Consider the following 23184-nt stretch of genomic DNA (forward strand, 5'->3'; position numbering starts at 1 on the left):
CACCTTTACAACAAATGTTAGAGGCACTTATATAGTCAAGAAATAGAAGAAAAAAGATCAACCCCAAACAATAAAGAAAATGGCAATAGGAACATATATATCAATAATTTAAATGTAAATGGGTTAAATTCCCCAACCAAAAGACACAGACTGACTGAATGGGTACAAAAACAAGATCCATATATATGCTGTCTACAAGAAACCCACTTCAGACCTCAGTACACATACAGACTGAAAGTGAGAGGATGGAAAAATATATTCCATGCAAATGGGAAGCAAAAGAAAGCTGGAGTAGCAATCCTCATGTCAGACAAAATACACCTTAAAGAAGATTACAAGAGATAAGGAAGGGCACTACATAATGCTCAAGAGATCAATCCAAGAGGAAGACATAACAATTGTAAATATCTGTGCACCAAACATAGGTGCACCTCAATACATAAGACAAACACTAACAGACATAAAAGGAGAAATTGACAGGAACACAAAAATAGGAGGAGATTTTAACACTCCACTCATACCAATGGACAGATCATCAAAACAGCATATTAATAAGGAAACACAGGTCTTTTTTTTTTTTCTTTTTTTTTATTATTATTATTTTTTTTTTTCCAGTGGGTTTTGTCATACATTGATATGAATCAGCCATGGATTTACATGTATTCCCCATCCCGATCCCCCCTCCCACCTCCCTCTCCACCCGATTCCTCTGGGTCTTCCCAGTGCACCAGGCCGGAGCACTTGTCTCATGCATCCCACCTGGGCTGGTGATCTGTTTCACCATAGATAGTATACATGCTGTTCTTTTGAAATATCCCACCCTCACATTCTCCCACAAAGTTCAAAAGTCTGTTCTGTATTTCTGTGTCTCTTTTTCTGTTCTGCATATAGGGTTATCGTTACCATCTTTCTAAATTCCATATATATGTGTTAGTATGCTATAATGTTCTTTATCTTTCTGGCTTACTTCACTCTGTATAATGGGCTCCAGCTTCATCCATCTCATTAGGACTGGTTCAAATGAATTCTTTTTAATGGCTGAGTAATATTCCATGGTGTATATGTACCACAGCTTCCTTATCCATTCATCTGCTGATGGGCATCTAGGTTGCTTCCATGTCCTGGCTATTATAAACAGTGCTGCGATGAACATTGGGGTGCACGTGTCTCTTTCAGATCTGGTTTCCTCAGTGTGTATGCCCAGAAGTGGGATTGCTGGGTCATATGGCAGTTCTATTTCCAGTTTTTTAAGAAATCTCCACACTGTTTTCCATAGCGGCTGTACTAGTTTGCATTCCCACCAACAGTGTAAGAGGGTTCCCTTTTCTCCACACCCTCTCCAGCATTTATTGCTTGTAGACTTTTGGATAGCAGCCATCCTGACTGGCGTGTAATGGTACCTCATTGTGGTTTTGATTTGCATTTCTCTAATAGTGAGTGATGTTGAGCATCTTTTCATGTGTTTGTTAGCCATCTGTATGTCTTCTTTGGAGAAATGTCTGTTTAGTTCTTTGGCCCATTTTTTGATTGGGTCATTTATTTTTCTGGAATTGAGCTGCAGGAGTTGCTTGTATATTTTTGAGATTAATCCTTTGTCTGTTTCTTCATTTGCTATTATTTTCTCCCAATCTGAGGGCTGTCTTTTCACCTTACTTATAGTTTCCTTTGTAGTGCAAAAGCTTTTAAGTTTCATTAGGTCCCATTTGTTTATTTTTGCTTTTATTTCCAATATTCTGGGAGGTGGGTCATAGAGGATCTTGCTGTGATTTATGTCGGAGAGTGTTTTGCCTATGTTCTCCTCTAGGAGTTTTATAGTTTCTGGTCTTACATTTAGATCTTTAATCCATTTTGAGTTTATTTTTGAAACACAGGTCTTAAATGATACATTAGGTGAGATGGATCTCAATGATATCTTCGACATTTCACCCAAATGCAGAAGAATATACCTTCTTCTCAGGTGCACGTGGAACATTCTCCAGGATAGACCACATCTTGGGTCACAAATCAAACCTCAGTAAATTTACAAAAATTGAATTCATATCAAGCATCTTCTCTGACCACAATGCTATGAGACTAGGTATCAATTACAAGAAAAAAAACTGTAAGAAGCACAAACACATGGAGATTAAACAATACGTCTCTAAATAACCAACAGGTTACTGAAGAAATCAAATGGGAAATCAAAAATTTTCTAGAAACAAATGACAATGAAAACATGACAACTCAAAACTATGGGATGCAGCAAAAGCAATTCTAAGAGGGAAGTTTATAGCAATACAATCCTACCATATTAAATTGAAAGATAAAAACTATATGATAATCTCAATAGATGAAGAAAAAGCCTTTGACAAAATTCAACACCCATTTATGATTCAGTTCACTTCAGTTCAGTCGCTCAGTCACGTCGGACTCTTTGGGACCCCATGGACTGCGCCACACCAGGCCTCCCTATCCTTCACTTGGAGGTTACTCAAACTCATGTCCATCGAGTTGGTGATGCCATCCAACAGTCTCATCCTCTGTCGTCCCCTTCTCCTCCCACCCTCAATCTTTCCCAGCATCAGGGTCTTTTCAAATGAATCAGTTCTTCTCATCAGGTGGCCAAAGATTTGGAGTTTCAGCTTCAGCATCAGTCCTTCCAATGAATATTCAGGACTTATTTCCTTTAGGATGGGCTGGTTGGATCTCCCTGTAGTCCAAGGGACTCTCAAGAGTCTTCTCTAACACCACAGTTCAGAAGCATCAATTCTTCAGCACTCAGCTTTCTTTATGGTCCAACTCTCACATCCATACATAACTACTGGAAAAACCATAGCTTTGACTAGACAGACCTTTGTCAGCAAAGTAATGTCTCTGCTTTTTAATATGCTGTCTAGGTTGGTCACAACTTTTCTTCCAAGGAGCAAGCATCTTTTAATTTCATGGCTGCAGTCACCATCTGCAGTGATTTTGGAGCCCCCAAAAATATAGTCAGCCACCATTTCCACTGTTTCCCCATCTTACCATGAAGTGATGGTACTAGATGCCATGATCTTAGTTTTCTGAATGTTTTAAGCCAACTTTTTTATTCTCCTCTTTCACCCTCATCAAGAGGCTCTTTAGTTCCTCTTTGCTTTCTGCTATTAGAATGGTGTCATCTGCATATCTGAGGTTATTAGTATTTCTCCTGGCAGTCTTGATTCCAGCTTGTGCTTCATCCAGTTCAGCATTTCTCATGATGTACTCTGCATATAAGTTAAATAAGCAGGGTGACAATATACAGCCTTGACATACTCCTTTTCCTATTTGGAACCAGTCTGTTGTTCCATATCCGCTTCTAACTGTTGCTTCCTGACCTGCATACATGTTTCTCCAGAGGCAGGTCAGGTGGTCTGGTATTCCCATCTCTTGCAGAATTTTCCAGAGTTTGCTGTGATCCACACAGTCAAAGGCTTTGGCATAGTCAATAAAACAGAAATAGATGTTTTTCTGGAACTCTCTTGCTATTTCGATGATCCAACGGATGTTGGCAATTTCACCCCTGGCTCCTGTGCCTTCTTAAATCCAGCTTGAACATTTGGAAGGTCACAGTTCACATATTGCTAAAGCCTGGGTTGGAGAATTTTGAGCATTACTTTCCTAGCATGTGAAATGAGTGCAGTTGTGTGCTAGTTTGAGCATTCTTTGGCATTGCCTTTCTTTGGGATTGGAATGAAAACTGACCTTTTCCAGTCCCGTCGCCACTGCTGAGTTTTCCAAATTTGCTGGCATATTGAGTGCAGCACTTTCACAGCATCATCTTTTAGGATTTGAAATAGCTCAACTGGAATTCCATCACCTCCACTAGCCTTGTTCATAGTGATGCTTCCTAAGGCCCACTTGACTTCACATTCCAAGATTTCTGGCTCTAGGTGAGTGACCAACATGATTATCTGGGTCGTGAAGATCTTTTTTGTCCAGTTCTTCTGTGTATTCTTGCCACCTCTTCTTAATATCTTCTGCTTCTGTTAGGTCCATACCATTTGTGCCCTTATTGTGCCCATCTTTGCATGAAATGTCCTCTTGGTATCTCTAATTGACGAGATCTCTAGTCTTTCCCATTCTATTGTTTAAAACTCTTCAAAAAAATGGGCATAGAAGGAATCTACCTCAACATAGCAAAGGCCATATGTGATAAGCCTACAGCAAGCATTATTTTCAATGGTGAAAAACTGAAAGCATTCCCCCTAAGATCAGGAACAAGATAAGGGTGTCCACTTTCACTACTGTTATTCAGCATAGTTCTGGAAGTCCTAGCTACAGCAGTCAGAGAAGAAAAAGAAATAAAAGGAATCCAGTTCAGAAAAGAAGAAGTCAAGTTCTCACTGTTGGCAGATGACATGATACTATACATAGAGAAGCCTAAAGAGAATATCAGAAAGTTACTAGAGCTAATCAGTGAGTTTAGCAATGTTGCAGGATACAAAATCAATATGCAGAAATCCCTTGCATTTCTATATATTAACAATGAAAAATCAGAGAAATTAAGGAATTAATCCCATTCACCATTGCAAGAAAAGGAGTTAAATATCTAGGGATAAACTTACCTAAGGAGACAAAAAGAACTGTAAGCAGAAAATTATAAGACACTAATGAAAGAAATCAAAGATGACGTAAACAGATGGAGAAATATTCCATGTTCCTGTAGAAAGACTCAGTATTGTGAAAATGACTCTTCTGCCAAACACATCTACAGAGTTGGTGCAATCTCTATGAAGTTACCAGTGACATTTTCCACAGATCTAGAACAAAAGCGTTCACAATTTACATGGAAACACAAAAGACCTTGAATAGCCAAAGCAGTCTTAAGAAAAAAGAGTGAAGCTGAAGGACTCAACCTTCCTGACTTCAGATTATACCACAAAGCTACAGTCATCAAGATACTATGGTACTGGCACAAAAACAGAAATATAGACCAATGGAGCAGGGTAGAAAGCCCAGAGATAAACCCATGCACCTATGGGTACCTTATTTTTGACAAAGGAGGCAAGAATATGCCAGGGGGCAAAGACATCCCCTTCAATAAATGGTGCTGGGAAAACTGGACAGTTCCATGTGAGAGAATGAAATTAGAATACTTCCTAACACCATACACAAAGATAAACTCAAAATGGATTAAAGACCTAAATGTAAGGCCAGAAACTATAAAACTCTTAGAGGAAAACCTAGAACACTCGATGACATAATTCAAAGCAGGATCCTCTGTGACCCACCTCCTAGAGTAACGGAAATGAAAATAAAAGTAAACAAGTGGGACCTGATTAAAATTAACAGCTTTTGCACAGCAAAGGAAACTGTAAGCAAGGAGAAAAGACAACCCTCAGAATGGGAGAAAATAATAGCAAATGAAACAACTGACAAAGGATTAATTTCCAAAATACACAAACAGCTCATACAACTCAATACCAAGAAAACAAAGACCTAAACAGACATTTCTCCAAAAAAGACATACAGATAGCTAACAAACACATGAAAAGATGCTCAACATCGCTCATTATTAGAGAAATGCAAATCAAAACTACAGTGAGATATCACCTCACACCAGTCAGAATGGCCATCATCAAAAAGTTCGCAAACAATAAATGCTAGAGAGGGTGTGGAGAAAAGGGAATGCTCTTGCACTGTTGGTGGGAATGTAAATTGATACAGCCACTATGGTAGATGGTATGGAGATTCCTTAAAAAACTAGGAATAAAATCACCATATGACCCAGCAATCCTACTCCTAGGCATATACCCTAAGGAAACCAAAATTGAAAGAGACACATGTATCCCATTGTTCCTTGAAGCACTATTTACAATAGCTCGAACATGGAAGCAACCTAGATGTCCATGGACAGATAAATGGATAAAGAAATTGTGGTACGTATACACAATGGATTACTCAGCCATAAAAAGGAACACCTTTGAGTCAGTTCTAATGAGGTGGATGAACCTAGAACCTATTATACAGAGGGAAGTGAGTCAGAAAGAGAAAGATTAATACCTTATTCTAACGCATATATACGGAATCTAGAAAGTGGTACTAAAGATATTTACAGGGCAACAATGGAGAAACAGACATAGAGAAGAGACTTATGGACAGAGGGAGAGGGGAGGAGAGGGTGAGATGTATGGAAAGAGTAACATGGAAACTTAGTTTGAGTTCAGTTCAGTCTCTCAGTCATATCCAACTCTTTGCGACCCCATGAACTGTAGCACGCCAGGCCTCCCTGTCCACGCCAACTCCCGGAGTCCACCCAAACCCATGTCCATTGAGTCAGAAACTTACTTTACTATATGTAAAACAGGTAGCCAACAGGAATTTGCTATATGGCTCAGGAAACTCAAAACAGGCTCTGTATCAACCTAGAAGGGTGGGATAGGGAGAGAGGTTCAAAAGGGAGGGGATGTATGTATACCTATGACTGATTCATGTTGAGGTTTGACAGAAAACAACACAGTTCTGTAAAGCAATTATCCTTCAATAAGAAAATAATTTTGAATCAGTCCTAATGAGATGGATGAAACTGGAGCCCATTATACAGAGTGAAGTAAGCCAGAAAGATAAAGAACATTACAGCATACTAACACATATATATGGAATTTAGAAAGATGGTAACGATAACCCTATATGCAAAACAGAAAAAGAGACACAGAAATACAGAACAGACTTTTGAACTCTGTAGGAGAATGTGAGGGTGGGATATTTCAAAAGAACAGCATGTATACTATCTATGGTGAAACAGATCACCAGCCCAGGCTGGATGCATGAGACAAGTGCTTGGGCCTGGTGCACTGGGAAGACCCAGAGGAATCTGGTGGAGAGGGAGGTGGGAGGGGGGATCGGGATGGGGAATACGTGTAAATCCATGGCTGATTCATATCAATGTATGACAAAACCCACTGAAATGTTGTGAAGTAATTAGCCTCCAACTAATAAAAAATAAATAAATAAATAAATAATAATTTTTAAAAAGTCAGACATGCCTGCCATATTAGCCAGTCTTCTCTGCTTCATAGCTGTTTGACCCAGCAGAAAGGAAGCACAGATCCTTACAGAGACCTGTGTCCTGTTTGAAATGTAAAGTATATTGTTTGTTTTTCACTTCATTCATTACCACCAAAACTGAAAAATAATACAAATGCCTCATCAACAGGGAAAAGGGTAAATAAGTTGTGGTATAATGGGATACTACATAGCATAAGAAACAAGTGAACTATTGATGCATGCAGCAACATGGGTTAATCTCAAGATAATTATGCTGAGTGAAAGAAAGCATACAGAAAATAGTATATACTATCATTCCATTTATATAAAACTCTCAAAAATATAAACCATAGTAGCAATGGCAACACACTCCAGTACTCTTGCCTGGAAAATCCCATGGACAAAGGCACCTGGTAGGCTGCAGTCCATGGGGTTGCTAGGAGTCAGACACAACTGAGCAACTTCACTTTCACTTTTCATTTTCATGCATTGGAGAAGGAAATGGCAACCCACTCCAATATTCTTGCCTGGAGAATCCCAGGGACTGGGGAGCCTGGTGGGCTGTGGTCTATGGGGTCTCGCAGAGTCGGACATGACTGAAGTGACTTAGCAGCAGCAGCAGAAAGTAAGTCATAGGGGATGAAGTGAAAGGATGGCAGAAGAAGGAATTAGGAAGAGACACAAGGCAATTTGGGAAGGATGATAGACTCTATTGACTATTGTAATGCTTTCATGGGTCAAGTTAAAACATCAAATTGTACACTTTATACAATTTAAGTCAGTTATATCTCCATAAGGCTGTTTTTGAAATATGTGTATGTAGGCATGTATACATATGAATGCATGTATGTGATTGAGGGGACTTATAGATTAAAGGAGACTTGAGAGACATAGCAACCAAATGCCATGTTTAGACTTTGCTGTATCCTGATTCAAGCAAGCCAACTGTAGTAAGACATTCTGGAGACACTTGAGGAAATAGTTTGAGTGTTAGATTATGTTGATTAATTATTGTTAATATTGTTAGGTAAGACAGTAGCACCAAACAAAAGCCCATGTCTGTTAGACATAGTTCACTTGGTATGAGTTTATGGGTGAAAGCATACAGTGCTTGTGATGTGCCTTTGAAATACTCTAGGACAATAATGAGAGGGGAATAGATGAAAAATATAGAGAAATATTGATAATTGAAATTCAGTGATGAGTACTTTAAAGGTTCATTAAATTCCTTTTTCTTTGGTGTACTTTGAAGTTCCTCTTAAAATTTTCTGTTGTTTTTGTTTTATTGTCAGGATAAAATCCAAGGTCTCCGTTGTTTTAGCCTCTATCATACTACTACAGCCCCATCATCTGCCTCCCATCACAGCTTAGGATCTGGTTATCTGCAAGGTGACTGTCTGTCCCAGTGCACCTGCAGTCTTGGTTTGCACCTGTTATCCCAGTATAATTATTAACAGGGTCCTCTCACTCTCAGAATATTCTAATTTGAGTAATAAAATATTTGCTCACCATAGTTACAGTTATATCAATCTGTAATTTCTCTCACATACCTGTGCCTCTTACCTATTTGTCTTTACTGGAGTAGTCCTTGGTCCAGAATCCCCCTTCCTGTCCCAATGCTTTCCTTATCTAACTCCTTCCTACTCTTTTCCAAGCCCTAGAGATTTGTCTGATTTAACTCTTAAATAAACGAGAAAAACTGAAGCTCAGAAAGGTGAATATCCCTTCTTAACTAAGATCATGGAGCGTAGCAGTGGCAGTCAGAAGCAGAGCTCATGACCGCATCCCTCCCCCCACGCACTGAGATCGATAAGCAGTTTTGAGGCGTTTTAGAGATACCCTTTCACAGAGACAGAGCTTGTATGTCTGAGAGTGCGTCACCCTTGGAGCAGAATAAGAAAGCTGTTGGAACAGTGGTCGGTGGTCGGTAGCGCTGATGTGTATAAGAACTAGATACTGATAATGTAACGTTTCAAATGTTTGTTAGATACAAAATGCATTGGTGATTATGACACCTGGCTTTGTTTTTGTTTTTGTTTTTTTTACTATATACACTTATTTACCAGAATGGTAAATCTGTGGGGAAACTGCCAGTTTTTCTAACTTTTTAATTGTTTTCTTGGAATCCTTTCATGTGATATGACTTGGAAAGTAATGTAGGATAATAGGACTTTATATATTTATTTTAAAATAAAGAATATCATCTAGAGCATATCTTAAAAGTTATCACAAGAAGGAAAAAGGTCTGTCTGGTGATGGATATTGAGTTACTGTGGTCATTTCAAAACATATACACGTATTGGATCATTATGTTGTATACCTGAAATTAATATAATGTGTGTATCTATTAAAATTCAGTAAAAATTTTATTAAAGTTTGTTGAAATAAAAAAAAAACAGAGATTTTGCACCTAATATCTGTTTTTCTTTGCTATTTTCATAGCGTCGTCTTGGAGATGCAGCCAAGAAAGCCATCAGCAAATTGACAACCAGAACAGTGAAAAAGGGTGATAAGGTATAGTAATGAAATCACTTTAGCACTGTAAAACAGTAAAGTATTTTGCTTTTCGTTTGGTAGATGACAGTGCATACTGACCATTTGTGTCTCCTCCATTAGGCTTTCCTTTTACTTCAAGCATACCATCTGATGCTTTATTGTAAACTAACTTCTCTTGGAAATCTTATTCTTAGTATGCCTGTTATCTGGAGATCCTCCATACAGTTCTCTAATTTTCCTGGACTTTTAATGCTCTTGTCATCATTAGCTTCACTGGACTCCTTATAATGTCCCTAGCTTTTTCCCTAACAGTTTTCTTCTGCTGAAACCTAGCATACTTTGGGGTTCTTCTGTACAGAGCCAGGAATGTGCGTTCTCTTCCCATGCTTTCTAAGACTTTGCGTCTCTCTTCTATGTTTTGAATTCTTCACATTAGTGGGAACTGGAGACCCACATTCAGGGCGTGGCAGTTAACATGGTGCTGTCCAGCTGGCTGAGCAGTTTGAAAGAAGGGCACTGTTTGTTAGAGTTGGGCCTGGTAGCTTATGGGGAATAAATCGGAGAGGCAGTGATAGAAGCTATCTGTGGCTGAAATTGCTAACCCCAGTTTTTCAGTCAGATTGTGAAACTTGGTGGAGTCCTGCTTCTGCTTTCTGTGGACAAAAATAGCAACTTAATGTGAGACCCTATATTCAATATATTCAAGGCTATCTAGAATTAAAAAACTGTGTCTCTGAAGGCATAAAAAACAAACCTGTCTTCTGCTAAAGACCAACTCTAATTTTTTATCGAAGAACTCTGGAAGGATAATTACGGATAATTCTCCATCCTCTTAAGTTTTACCACTTTCTTTACTTTACTCATTTTTATTCCTACTTCCTTGACACCCTACATCTATTTTCCCTTGTTACAGCTTGGAAAGGTAGAAATATTTTCAGTGAACTTCATGGTACACTAAATAAACAAAAAACTAGAAATACTTGCAGAAAATATATGCAGCATCTCAACAACTGTACTTCATGCCAGAGGAGTGATCACCCATATAAATGCTTTTTTGATCTGATAACCTTCAGCTGCCACATTAATTTGAACTTCACTGGAGCTCGTTTAACTTATCCATCCTACTTTGTCCCCCGTGCTAACCATCTTTCCTTACTAAAGTCAACACTTTTTCTTAGTTTGTATCTCCTAGACCTGTCCTGCTGAGTTTCAGTCCAAGGGGCAGCGACGCAGCAAATAGTGTTGCCTTTCCTGGTAGTGCTCTGTTTAAATGACAGGTCAGGGGAGCCCTTCCCCAGTCCAGAGGAGGCAGTGATCAGTTACCCTTGTTGACCAAACACCTGGCAGACTCTTCCTGAACCTTGATAAAGACCTCGTATAGAGTCAAATCCATGGCTGTTCTCTGTCCCAGATCTCCTATCCTTGGGGCGGGTCTGGTGGTGGCTCACCATCTTTCCTGCCTATACTTAACTTTGTGGTCAGATGAGTGTCCTGGTGAGGACAGCACACTCAGAATACTGACGCAGCAGTAGTGGGGAGAAGGTGGTCCAAAGTGATGGCTGATTTGAATCTTGAAAAACGTTATTATTCTGATTTCTAAGCTATTTCACAAACAGAATTAGTATTAACTGTTACACTGTAGTTTAAAAACAAAGTAGATCGGCCTGGATACAACTTGGGTTGACACAGTTAAGCAGTTGGAAACATACTACATTTTTTATAACTTTTCATTCTATAATTACCTATTTACCATAGTTGCCACAGGAGAAATTTTAGCTGGATTGTATCTCCTCCATTTAGGTACTTTTAGGAGTAGCATGTAACTTTTGTTCCCGTGCTTTGCCTTTCAGGAAACAGACCCAGACTTCGATCATTGTGCAGTCTGCATAGAAAGCTATAAACAGAATGATGTTGTCCGGATTCTGCCCTGCAAGTATGTCGGCTTTCTTTGTTTAAAATAGAATGGTACTAATGTGATTTGTGTATCTCCCTTTTGGAGTGGGTATCCATTTGCTTTTGAGAGCCATTCTTACCCACAACTTTTCTGGTAGGAAGAGGCCTGGCTGCCCACTGAACATGGTGGTAAACAGAAATAATACAGAAGGACAACTTCCTACTGGCCCTACCATTTCTGAGTCATGTGGCCCTGGCAGCTCTACTGCAGACTTCAGCAGGACCTGATTGCAAACCTTCTCTAGTTAAGAGAAAAATAGGGTGCATCAGTAGCCTAAAAACAGTAAGGTCAAGAATTTTTATTGCTGTGATTTCTGTGGGTTTCAGATCTAGCCACTGATCCTCTCCTTCTTAGATCAAGGATACATCACTAGGCCCTCCAATAAAGCCTCAGCAGTGTCCACTTGGCACTGGGTACCAGAACCCTGAATTGGCAGCTGGCTTCTTTACCACTAGGCCACATGGCAGAAAGTGAAGAGGAACTAAAGAACCTCTTGATGACGATTAAGGAGGAAAGTGAGCGAGCCAGCTTAAGACTAAATATTTAAAAAATTAAGATCATAGCATCTGGCCCCATTACCATATGGCAAATAGAAAGGGAAAAGATGGAAGTAGTGACAGATTTCCTCTTCTTGGGCTCCAAAATCACTGCAGATGGTGACTGCAGCCATGAAATAAGAAGACTATTGCTTCTTGGCAGGAAAGCAATGACAAACCTAGACAATGTGTTGAAAACCAGGAACATTACTCTGCTGACAGGAGTCCGTATAGGCAACGTTATGGTCTTCCCATTGGTCAGGTATGGTTGTGAAAGCTGGACCATAAAGAAGGCAGAATGCCAAAGAATTTATGCCTTCGAACTGTGGTGCTAGAAAAGACTCCTGGAAGTTCCTTGGGCAGCGAGGAAATCAAACCAGTCAATCTTAAGGGAGATCAATCCTGAATATTCACTGGAAAGACTGATGCTAATGCTGAAGCTCCAATATTTTGGTCATCTGATGCACGCAGATGACTCATTGGAAAAGTCCCTCATGCTAGGAAAGATGGAGGGCAGAAGGAGACAAGAGCATCAGAGGATGACATGGTTGGATGGCATCACCGATGCAGTGAATGTGAACTTGGGAAGACTTTGGGAGATGGTGAGAGACAGGGAAGCCTGGCATGCTGCAGTGCATGGGGTCACAAAGAGTCAGACATGAGTGGGCAACTGAACAACAAGCAGAACTCTAGGACTTGGGTTAAGCCTTTGACTGAGCCTTGGCTGTGTGCAGTGGGGAGGACTGGTAAGTGCTGTGTGCCTACCCCAGGTCAGGCACTCTGCTCTGTGCAGTTTGCATCTGCTGTCTCCCCGTTGTCCAGTGAGGTGTGGTGACGTCAGGAGTGGAGCTTCCAGGGCCAGGGTCACACAACTCAGAAATGGCAGCGCTGGTGTAAAAATGTCCTTCTGCATTATTTCTACTCTTTACACAGGGCCACATGCCTCCCTCAGAAAGGAGGATGTTCGCCTGCACTCTGGTGCCCCCAGAAGAGCGTGTGGATTTCTACCATGGTGCTATGCCAAGCTCGGGAGTATGAAACATTAAGATATACAGTTTGAGCATTGATTGGAAAAACATGAAGTCACCTACTGAGAAGCCTAAAATCAGAAGCCTCTCCTCTTCTCATTTAAAACTCATTCATGTAACTCTTACCTTCTAATAATGTGGAACACGTGAATGAATAAAATAATCAGTAGTAGTTGTCTCCATGAGGCTACTGGTGTTAGTTTACTTATTCACAAAGTTATATATTTTGAATCCAGAGAGATCTGGGTTTCTTTAAATCATAACATATGAATAATTCCATATATTGAAATGGAAAACCAGGATTCTGGAAGTCACGTCATTTAGTTTACATATTAAGGGAACTCTGTAAAACAGCTGTCCTGTAGAAAATTAAATTATCTAATTATAGTTTTCAGGTCTAAAAACATGAAGCTAAAGGAAATACACATACAAACACAGTTGGCCCCTGTACAACGCAGGTTTGAACTGCACCAGTTGACTTATTTCAGTAGTGAATACTGCAGTAATAGGTGATCAGCTGATGGATGAATGTGCAGAACCATGAATAGAGAAAAAAAGAAAGTGGAAGTGCTAGTCACTCAGTCGTGTGTGACTCTGCAGCCCCTTGAACTGGAGCCCGCCAGGCTCCTCTCTCTCTGGGATTTCGCAGGAGTGGGTAGCCATTCCCTTCTCCGGGGAATCTTCCCAACCCAGGGATCGAACCTGGGTTTCCTGCATTGCAGACATATTCTTTACCATCTGAGCCAGCGGGGAAGCCCACGAATACAGAGGAATGATTGTAAGGCTATATGTGGATTTTCAACTTCAGTGGGTGTCAGCACCCCTAACCGCTGCCCCTCCACGTTTGTTGAAGGGTCAGCTATACCAACCAGGGGAAACAGTAGTAGGATACTTTATAGAGCATAATCGGCTCTTACTTGCTTTTAAAAACTGTTCTTACCTGCACGGATTTCTTTTGAAACTGGAATAACCAGGAAGAAGTCAAGTCTTTGCAGATTCTCTGTCTTCCTCTCTTAGTCCAGGGGCCCCTAGGACTGTCTGGGACCTAAGAATGAAGGCTTCCAAAGCTGTTAATGGTAATTAGTAAGGTGACAGTGTTTTCCTCAGGGGAGCCTCAGCTGAAACTAGATTGTGCTGGGAAATTTGTTCCAAATTCTTTCTGTCCTTCAAGAATTGGCTTTTCTAGAGTTTCATTCCTAGTTCTCTTTTTTCCTTCCAAAGGTCAGAATCAATGGGGAACTTTCAGAAACATATCATGAGGGGAGCTCCAGGCTTGTTTGTTTTTATTAAGTGCCAGGGGTGACTCTGATGCTGCAAGGCCACGCCATCTGTTGAAGTCTAGAGCTCTGCTTGATCTTAGAAATTTCTTAGAATTTGACCTACCACCAACGGAGGGGATCTCAGCCTTTGTATTTGTTGTCTGCTTTCGAGTATTAGAATTTGACACACAGCGTTTTTTTGCACCTGTAATTAGGACACTGCTCGCGTGGTTGTCTTTTATTCCTAGATCCTTGTCTAGATGATGCTTCCCCTTTTACTTTGAAGCTAGCTGTAGCTTTCTCTGCGTTGCACAGCCTGCTCAGCAGAACATTTCCTCTAACTGAGATGGTGACAACAGCATGATTCCGAGGTGCAGTCAAAACTAACTTTACAGTCAAGCAACGTTCTGTGTGACCCAAGTTGACAGTTCTTTACCTAGAGCAAGGTCTTTCCACCTGGGCACTGTTGACATTTGGGACCGGACATTTCTCTGTTGGGCAGGTTTGAGGGGCTCCCCCTGTGTTAACAGTATCTATGGCTCCACTCCCTAGGTGCCACTAACACCCCCCACACGTGGCCGTTGACAGCCACAGATACCTCCCAGTGAGGACACCTGACCTAGAGAATGGCTCCGAACAAATACTCATCTTTACTCCACGTCTTCCCTAAGCCTCTGTTTTCCCGTGGGTCCCTCTCAAGTTCCTTTGAGTTAACAACTCTTGTGTGCCACTTGGTCTGTGCTCGCTCCCTCAGATACTCTGCCTTCCCTCTGTAGCCTGCGGGTCACTGAAACTGACGTGATGTATGACTCGGCTCTCTCTTCCTTTAGCTCTGGTTGCCGGACAGCTCTGGCGCCTGGAAGGCTAGCTGGGCCCAGAGCACTGCCCAGAGCCCCTCTTTTTCCCTGGTCATTTCTCCCTTCTCCTCAAGCAGCACATCCAGGGGTATCTATTCTCCTTAAACATCTGCACTCATCCCTTTATTCCTCACTCTCATCAGATAACTTCACCGTTGTCTTCACAGAAAACAATGGCTGTTAGTTGAAACTCTCCTGGCTTGCTGATCCTAAGCCTTCAGGCACACCTGCCTCCACATCCACCCTTGCAGCCTTGCCTCCTGTCAGGACAGAGGACAGCCTCCTTGGTTCTAATGTGCTTCTCAACCTGGGCCTCTGTGTGCCAACACCTTCTCATCCTTGAGACCTGGCTCTACTGACTATTTGTTCCCTCCAGTTCTTGTCCTTTCTGTCTCTGCCCACCAGCTTTCCATCATGCTCAAGCATTTCCTATCCAGTTTTTATAACTCTCTTTCAAACCCATCTCCGAAGCTGTACCACCCTACAGCTTCTCCCCTTTACAGCCAGATTCTGAAAAGCATCTGCACTCACTGTCTCTTCCGCTGAGTAAAGCAGGGAGAAAGTACAGGTGCCTTTATATCTGTTTGTCCTTCCTTTTAACATACCTGCCCCAAGACTGAACTAAGACTTTGTACAGACAGCAAGCCTCTTGTGGATTGCCGGCTTCTTGCTGCATGGCCTTCACTCCTGACCTTCTGTCATGTTAATTTGCTGAGGCCAGATGGCAGTCAGCACCGCATTGGGACCTCCCACTTGTGTCAGCTGATTACAGTCAGCCGTCCTCTGGATGTTAGCCAACTCATCTTAGAAACTGGAAAACGCTCCCTGTTCTGCACCTCTTCTATTTAAAGGTCAGCCACAAAATTTTTGGTGGTTAAAAACACTTTTCAGAAGTAGAGTGCTGCAGCTCGGATCATTGTATGTCTAAGATGCCACCTTGGAAGCTAAAGTGGGTCAGTCGCCTGGCGGCTGGCAGAGGCACTGCTGTGATGCCCCCTCCTCAGAGGGAAAGCCTATTTAAAACAGTGCCTACTGCCAGTCCTAGTTCAGGGAAAAGAGTTCTTGTCTCTGACCTTTAGTAATCCTGGATCCTTTTATATTTGCCAGGTCTTGCACGGCACCAAGAGGCTGCAGAGCTGTGAAAACAACTCGCCTTCAATGTAGACGCCTCACCCCACCCCCAGCCATTGTTCTGATCACTCTAGCTTACAGTGTGTTGGGAAGTAGGAGAGTGAGAAGGCATTGTGTTTCAGTGTTACTGGTTTTGTTCCCTTTTATGTTCTATACTTCCACATATCCCCCAGTATTTCTGTATCCCAAAGTATTTCTAATAGGAATAAAGGACTTTTCTGAGGCTCTGATACACTTGTCCTTTACACGTCTCACCGTTCCTGAACACATCGCCCGCTTTCCGTTCCTGTACACCGCTCAGCCCTAAGTATGTCGGGCCCTTTTCTGTGTTTATGTGCATTTTTATTATTCGGGTCTTTTTAGAACAGTGGGAAGGGGTTCTTTTCCAAGTCTTACTGGCCCCACGTGCCCCTCTGAAGTGTCTGTGGATGCCTTTTGTACATCTGCAAGCCTGTAAGAGCTCACTCTTGTGTGGGCGTGTGGAGACCTGAAGTCTTCACTTCAGCACGCTGAAGTGTTCTGACCGTGCCGCAGGAGTTGTATGAAGTATTGACATTACTTTGCCTAGTTATGTGTTTAATAATACCTTTTATTTGTATATCCTTGGGGTCTTTTCTGAGTTTTTCAGTTACTGCTGCAAACAGCCTCACAAGGCAGACGGCAGGCAGCCTTCCCCTCTGCGCTTCTCCCCCACAGCGCTCAGATGAGACAGCTGGTAGTCAGAAAGGGCTGTTTGTCGCGGCACAGGCTATTGTAGGAGCAGGGAAGGCCATGTGGAGTTTGGTAAAACAGTAGACCCGAGGAGACAGAAGCAAGAGGTAAAGAAAACAGGTGATGAAGAAGAGAAGCCGCTCATTCAGGGCAGCTCCTCTCCACAGCTGTCAGTGGCTTGAGTCAGAGTGACGGGCTTGTGTCAGAAGGGCCAGCAGGTGAAGGGGGAGAGGTGTGCTGTGGGAATTAGACTGCTTTCTGGGCCGGGTGTAGAGCTAGACTGTTGAAATCCTGGAAAGAGTGTGGCTGGAGGAAGTATGGGAGGGAGGGAGGGGCAGCTTGCTGGCTTGGGTGGGGACTGAGGGTGGGAAAGCCATAGGGTGGGCAGATCACCTAAAGGAAAAGTGTATTTTACAGAAAAAAAAAACCAAAAACTTTCTGATTTTGAATTAGCTAAGGAAGAGACAGGCTTCAGCAATACGTGAACCAAGAACTTCCAGATATTCAAGCTGGTTTTAGAAAAGGCAGAGGAACCAGAGATCAAATTGCCAATATCCGCTAGATCATTGAAAAAGCAAGAGAGTTCCAGAAAAACATCCATTTCTGCTTTATTGACTATTCCAAAGCCTTCAACTCTGTGGATCACAATAAACCGTGGAAAATTCTGAAGGAGATGGGAATACCAGACCACCTGACCTGCCTCTTGATAAACCTGTATGAAGGTCAGGAAGCAACAGTTAGAACTGGACATGGAACAACAGACTGGTTCCAAATAGGGAAAGGAGTACGTCAAGGCTGTATATTGTCACCCTGCTTATTTAACTTATATGCAGAGGACATCATGAGAAACTTATGGAAGAAGTTTCTTGTGCTGGAAACTTGTGCTGGAAGAAGCACAAGTTGGAATTAAGATTGCCGGGAGAAATATCAATAACCTCAGATATGCAAATGACACCACCCTTACAGCAGAAAGTGAAGAGGAACTAAAGAGCCTATTGATGAAAGTGAAAGAGGAGAGTGAAAAAGTTGGCTTAAAGCTCAACATTCAGAAAACTAAGATCATGGCATCTGGTCCCATCACCTCATGGGAAATAGATGGGGAAACAGTGGAAACAGTGTCAGATTTTATTTTTGGGGGCTCCAAAATCACTGCATATGGTGACTGCAGCCATGAAATTAAAAGACACTTACTCCTTGGAAGGAAAGTTATGACCAACCTAGATAGCATATTAAAAAGCAGAGACATTACTTTGCCAACAAAGGTCCATCTGGTCAAGGCTATGGTTTTTCCAGTGGTCATGTATGGATGTGAGAGTTGGACTGTGAAGAAAGCTGAGCGCCGAAAAATTGATGCTTTTGAACTGTGGTGTTGGAGAAGACTCTTGAGAGTCCCTTGGACTGCAAGGAGATCCAGTCAGTCCATCCTGAAGGAGATAAGTCCTGGGTGTTCATTGGAAGGACTGAGGCTGAAGCTGAAGCTCCAATACTTTGGCCACCTCATGCGAAGAGTTGACTCATTGGAAAAGACCCTGATGCTGGGAGGGATTGGGGGCAGGAGGAGAAGGGGATGATAGAGGATGAGAGGGCTGGATGGCATCACCGACTCGATGGGCATGAGTTTGAGTAAACTCCGGGAGTTTGTGTTGGACAGGGAGGCCTGGCGTGCTGTGATTCATGGGGTTGCAAAGAGTCAGACACGACTGAGCTACTGAACTGAACTGAACTGAAGGAAGAGAGGCTTTCTTTCCCAGCTTGTCCCTAGAGAACAGTTGGTCTTTGTTTTCCTTCATTACAGTGCTCCACAGGGACCCAAACACTTTCTTTTAGATCAGCAAATCTACAAGGGAACACTTAAGGACCCTGACATAAGAGAAATCCATTTATAACTAAGGTTAAAGGGACAGAGAACACTCAATTTAAACAGCTTTAAAAATTAAATACGGGATTAAACCATTTTGTTCATACCAAATAACCAGTAATAGAAAAGAAAAGCTAGATAATAAGAAAAGGGGAAAGCAGAAATGCTGGTAAGAAGGGAAGGTAAAAGCCAGCACTGCTGGCTTAAACCAGGATTTCCACAGACAACTGGTTCAAGTCAGCTCCCCAACTCCAGAGCAGCTGCACTAGAGGTCACATAACCTTCTCTCTTCTGTCACCTGCCAACTGGCCAAAGTTCATTGTCCACACTGCATCCAACTGCCTGAGAGCACCTTCCCAGCCCCCCATCTCTACTAACACTGACCAAACCCTCACTGGTCCATAGACCTCCCAGAGACATTTGCCAAACATATGCCAAATAAAGGCAGATGCATGTACACTTGCAGTGAGGAGGAGCTGTCATTTATGTCAAACCTAAAGGGGTCTGTATCTGAAAAAAGGAATAGAGGCCTTGTTCTTGTCTTCCTTAGGCCACAGCCAACACCATTCACAGCTGCTGGGAAATAATCCCCACCTCTGAGAATACCCTCTCAGTGGAATTCTGGGGCAAGCCTTTATCTCCCTTTCAGAGTACACTTCAGATGCAAGGAACAGTAAACAGATGTGACAATGTGTTATGTATACTAAATGAATTTAGGTCTTGCCTATGGTTTGATGACTTTCACCCCTTAAGTGAAAACCTTCAGGGATGATGAGGTTCTGATTCATTTCATTATCTGTAAGTTTCAGACTGTGTGTACAAAGTCACTTTAGTCGTGTCTAACTGTTTGCGACCATATGGACTGTAGCCCGCCAGGCTCTTCTGTCCATGAGATTCTTCAGGCAAGAATACTGGAGTGGGTTACCAAGCCCTCCTCCAGGGGATATTCACAACCCAGGGATCGAACTCGCATCTCTTATGTCTCCTGCACTGGCAGGCAAGTCCTTTACTACTAGGACCACCATCTAGTTGCCAATATCTTGATTCTTGGGCTTCTCGGGTGACTAAATGGATAAAGAATCCACCTGTCATGCAGGAGATGTGGGCAAAGTCAGATGTGACTGAGCATGCACACACATCTTGATTCTTAACCCCAAAAAATGGGTACAAGGTTACTGAATGATGATTGGTTATTTGGGTTGAAACTGTAAGCATGAATGTTTCTTCCAAATCCCAATTAAAACAGTGAGTTTTCTAAATCTCTTACTTTTTTAAACAGGAATATATATTTTGAAAAGGTATATGTAACTACTTATAAGCTAATATATAAATTACAAATTAACAACATTTAAAAAGCATATGATGGTTCAATTTGGTATTTTTCTCAAAATTTCTTTTATCTTATCCCGAGACTGTGATTAGATAATGGTGCCTGGAACGCCTGTCCTGGCCCCTGCCTCTGCCCCCGCCCCGCTGGCCAGGACTGTGGGGCTTCCTTGTGGCCTCATTTCAGGTTCTCAGGGCTACCACAGGGAGCTACATGAGCTTGAGAAATGATTTCAAGAGCGCCCTCACTGTCTTTTCTCCTTTCCATAGGGCACATGCACCTTCTTCAAGAATGCAAAACCCTCCATGACTTATTTCCAGTCAAAAGGATGTGACACTCCACTCTCTGGAATAAAAATCACCCATCCTCTCTCCCTTCAACATTTTAGCTAAAAACTGCTGGTTAAATGTTATCTGATTCCTAAGCACAGCTCATCCCTAAAAATAGTCCATCTACCCTGTAACTTTACAAGCATTTAACTTAGGTTGCTTAAAGGTCTTTTTTTTTTTTTTTTATTTCATTTACTTATTTTTTTGTTTTTACCTTTGGTTTATTTTTTTTAATTGAAGGAAAATTGCTTTACAATGTTGTGTTGGTTTCTGCTATACAACAACGTAAATCAGCCGTAATCATACATACACCACCCCCCTCTTGAGCCTCCCTCCTCTCCCCCTTCCCACCCATCTAGGTTCTCACAGAGTGCCAGTCTGGGCTCCCTGTCTATCTGTTTTACAAGAACTCTTTTTAAATAATGTTTTAAACAGCATTTAAACAGAGGTTCATGAAACTAATTATATAGAGTTTAACTCCTGGTTAACATTTAACTTCTGGTTAATATTTTTTGAAATTCTTTTTTTTCTGCTTTGGATATTATTGAAAACAACTGATTTATAAGATAGTTATCTTCATTCTTAGTAAGTTTCCTACTTTTCCTCAAATCTTTATTTGGAATTTGGTGGAATAAAACCAAACAACCAAATACTACTTATCAATTCTCATTATACAGTGCTATTAACATATAAGATTGGGTTTAGATTTTCTGCCGACTCTGTTTTAATACATCCCCAGTATTTGTCTCTTGGGACCGAACAGGCTAACTAAAAATTTCATTTCTTTGCATTTTGGCCTAAGAGTTTTTCAGGATATAATTTGTGATATAATTCTCCATTTTTTTATAGGCATGTTTTCCACAAATCCTGCGTGGATCCCTGGCTTAGTGAACATTGTACCTGTCCTATGTGCAAACTTAATATTTTGAAGGCCCTGGGCATTGTGGTATGTTTCCTATTTTGTTAATACTTCTGTGTCATTTTACATCTAAGCATAACATAACATAGGCTTTCTCTGCCAGATAGTCTTGTTGGTCCAATACTACATTTTCTTCCACATTAAAGTCTAGCCCACATCAGAGAACTTATGGAAGAGCAGCTGAAGAACTGTGCTAGTCTACTTTAAAGTGTGCTTCTGTTGGGTGGTAGGTGTGTGACAAAGAACTAAGGTAGAAAGAAGGATGTGATTTTCCTATATTTCAATATGGTTTTTTTCTTTAAAGGAGGAGAATGTGGATTTTTAACTCTAGTCCAGTAGTAATTTTTTCTGCATTCAACGTGATACTAAACTGTGTCATTACGTATGTTTCTTCCTCTTGAATTTGGCTTTGCTCTCCTGGATGTTGGTAATTGAGGGTGAGGTCAGTGAGGGTGGGCAGTGCCAGCCCCAAGCTGATCTCTGACAGCTGGGTAGGGGCTTTGGTTGGGTACCAGCCACATAGAGCACTTCAGCCATAGCCAAGTGAGCCAGCGTTGACTACCTGAGGACCTTGGAGTTCTTTCCTTAAAAGAAATATCAATATATGTCCAGGATTATTGCCTTTTAGAGGAAAGTGAGATACTTTCTGATCTCAAAAAAGAGTCGTCGAATAATCTCCATATAGAGAAGAAAGTTTATGTTGACCCAACAGATGAATTCCTCATTTTAACTTTGCAGATCTGAATAATCCTATTTAAAATATGCCATCAGATGACATTTTAGAAGCAATCCAGTTAGGTGGTAGTGCCCCATTTATCCTCCCATCCTCAAAGATCATGTCAGTGATTTATAGTTTCTTTGCCTCTTAACACTTGACACTGGCCTAGATACTCCCTTTTGGTGAGGGCTACCCTTGAGACTGTCTGGCAGCACCCCTGGCCTTCCACGTCCACTAGTTAGGGGATGAAAGTAGCCGTTAGCCCCACAGCACTCTGCTCCTCTCCCTCAGCATTGGGTGCTTACATTGTGAAACATGTTTTTAGAGTTCAGAAGACTTCCCAATGTAGATCTACTCTTGGTGGTATGCTTTCTTTATCTTTTAAAGGTGAAATATATTTAAAACCTGACTAGCAAATAGATGAGGTGTTACAGAACAGTTAATAGGGGAAACGGGATATTTTATGTTATCTGTGTTAACACATGCACCAAAGTGATACACTGCACTGATTGTCAACTTTATAATAATAATAATAATGAATCTCTTCGCCTGTGAGCCATGTTCACAAAACGTTGTCCTTTATAAAGATGAAATATCCAATTTTCTCAGTTCTACAGTCAGTGGATTTTGGCTTTCCTTTTATCATTTCGGGGAAGAAATCACCAGTTTCTTTTAAATAAAAACTCTTGAACGAGAATGGAAAGTGTAAATGGGGAGAGAAATGAGAGGAAATCACTTGGAAAAAACTGGTAAAATCTTTGCAACAGGATGTCAAGCATTTAGAATTTGATAAAAGGATCTGTTAATCTTACAAGCACTTTTAACCTGGAAATATTTTGCAGCCAAATTTACCGTGTACTGATAATGTAGCATTTGACATGGAAAGGCTCACCAGAACCCAAGCAGTTAACCGAAGGTCGGCCCTAGGTGAGCTCGCCAGTGACAACTCCCTTGGCCTCGAGCCACTTCGCACTTCGGGGATCTCGCCTCTTCCTCAGGATGGCGAGCTCACTCCTCGAACAGGAGAGATCAACATCGCAGTAACAAGTAAGTGGGCCCTGTGCCCAGGGTGCG

The 23184-nt window shown here is 41.5% G+C and overlaps 1 protein-coding gene across 2 annotated transcripts in view; it reads left to right on the forward strand.

Moving 5' to 3' along the window:
* RNF130 (ring finger protein 130) overlaps window positions 1–23184 on the forward strand; it is a 183839-nt gene that overhangs the window by 105407 nt on the left and 55248 nt on the right. For both annotated transcript variants that reach the window (XM_061149627.1, XM_061149626.1), the window contains exons 4-7: window positions 9430–9501; window positions 11334–11416; window positions 21323–21419; window positions 22953–23157. In XM_061149627.1, coding sequence (XP_061005610.1) covers window positions 9430–9501; window positions 11334–11416; window positions 21323–21419; window positions 22953–23157 — 457 coding nt within the window. The remainder of the gene's footprint in view (window positions 1–9429; window positions 9502–11333; window positions 11417–21322; window positions 21420–22952; window positions 23158–23184) is intronic.

Source organism: Dama dama, chromosome 9, assembly GCF_033118175.1.
Source record: "Dama dama isolate Ldn47 chromosome 9, ASM3311817v1, whole genome shotgun sequence".
In the NCBI taxonomy this organism is placed as follows: Eukaryota; Metazoa; Chordata; class Mammalia; order Artiodactyla; family Cervidae; genus Dama; species Dama dama.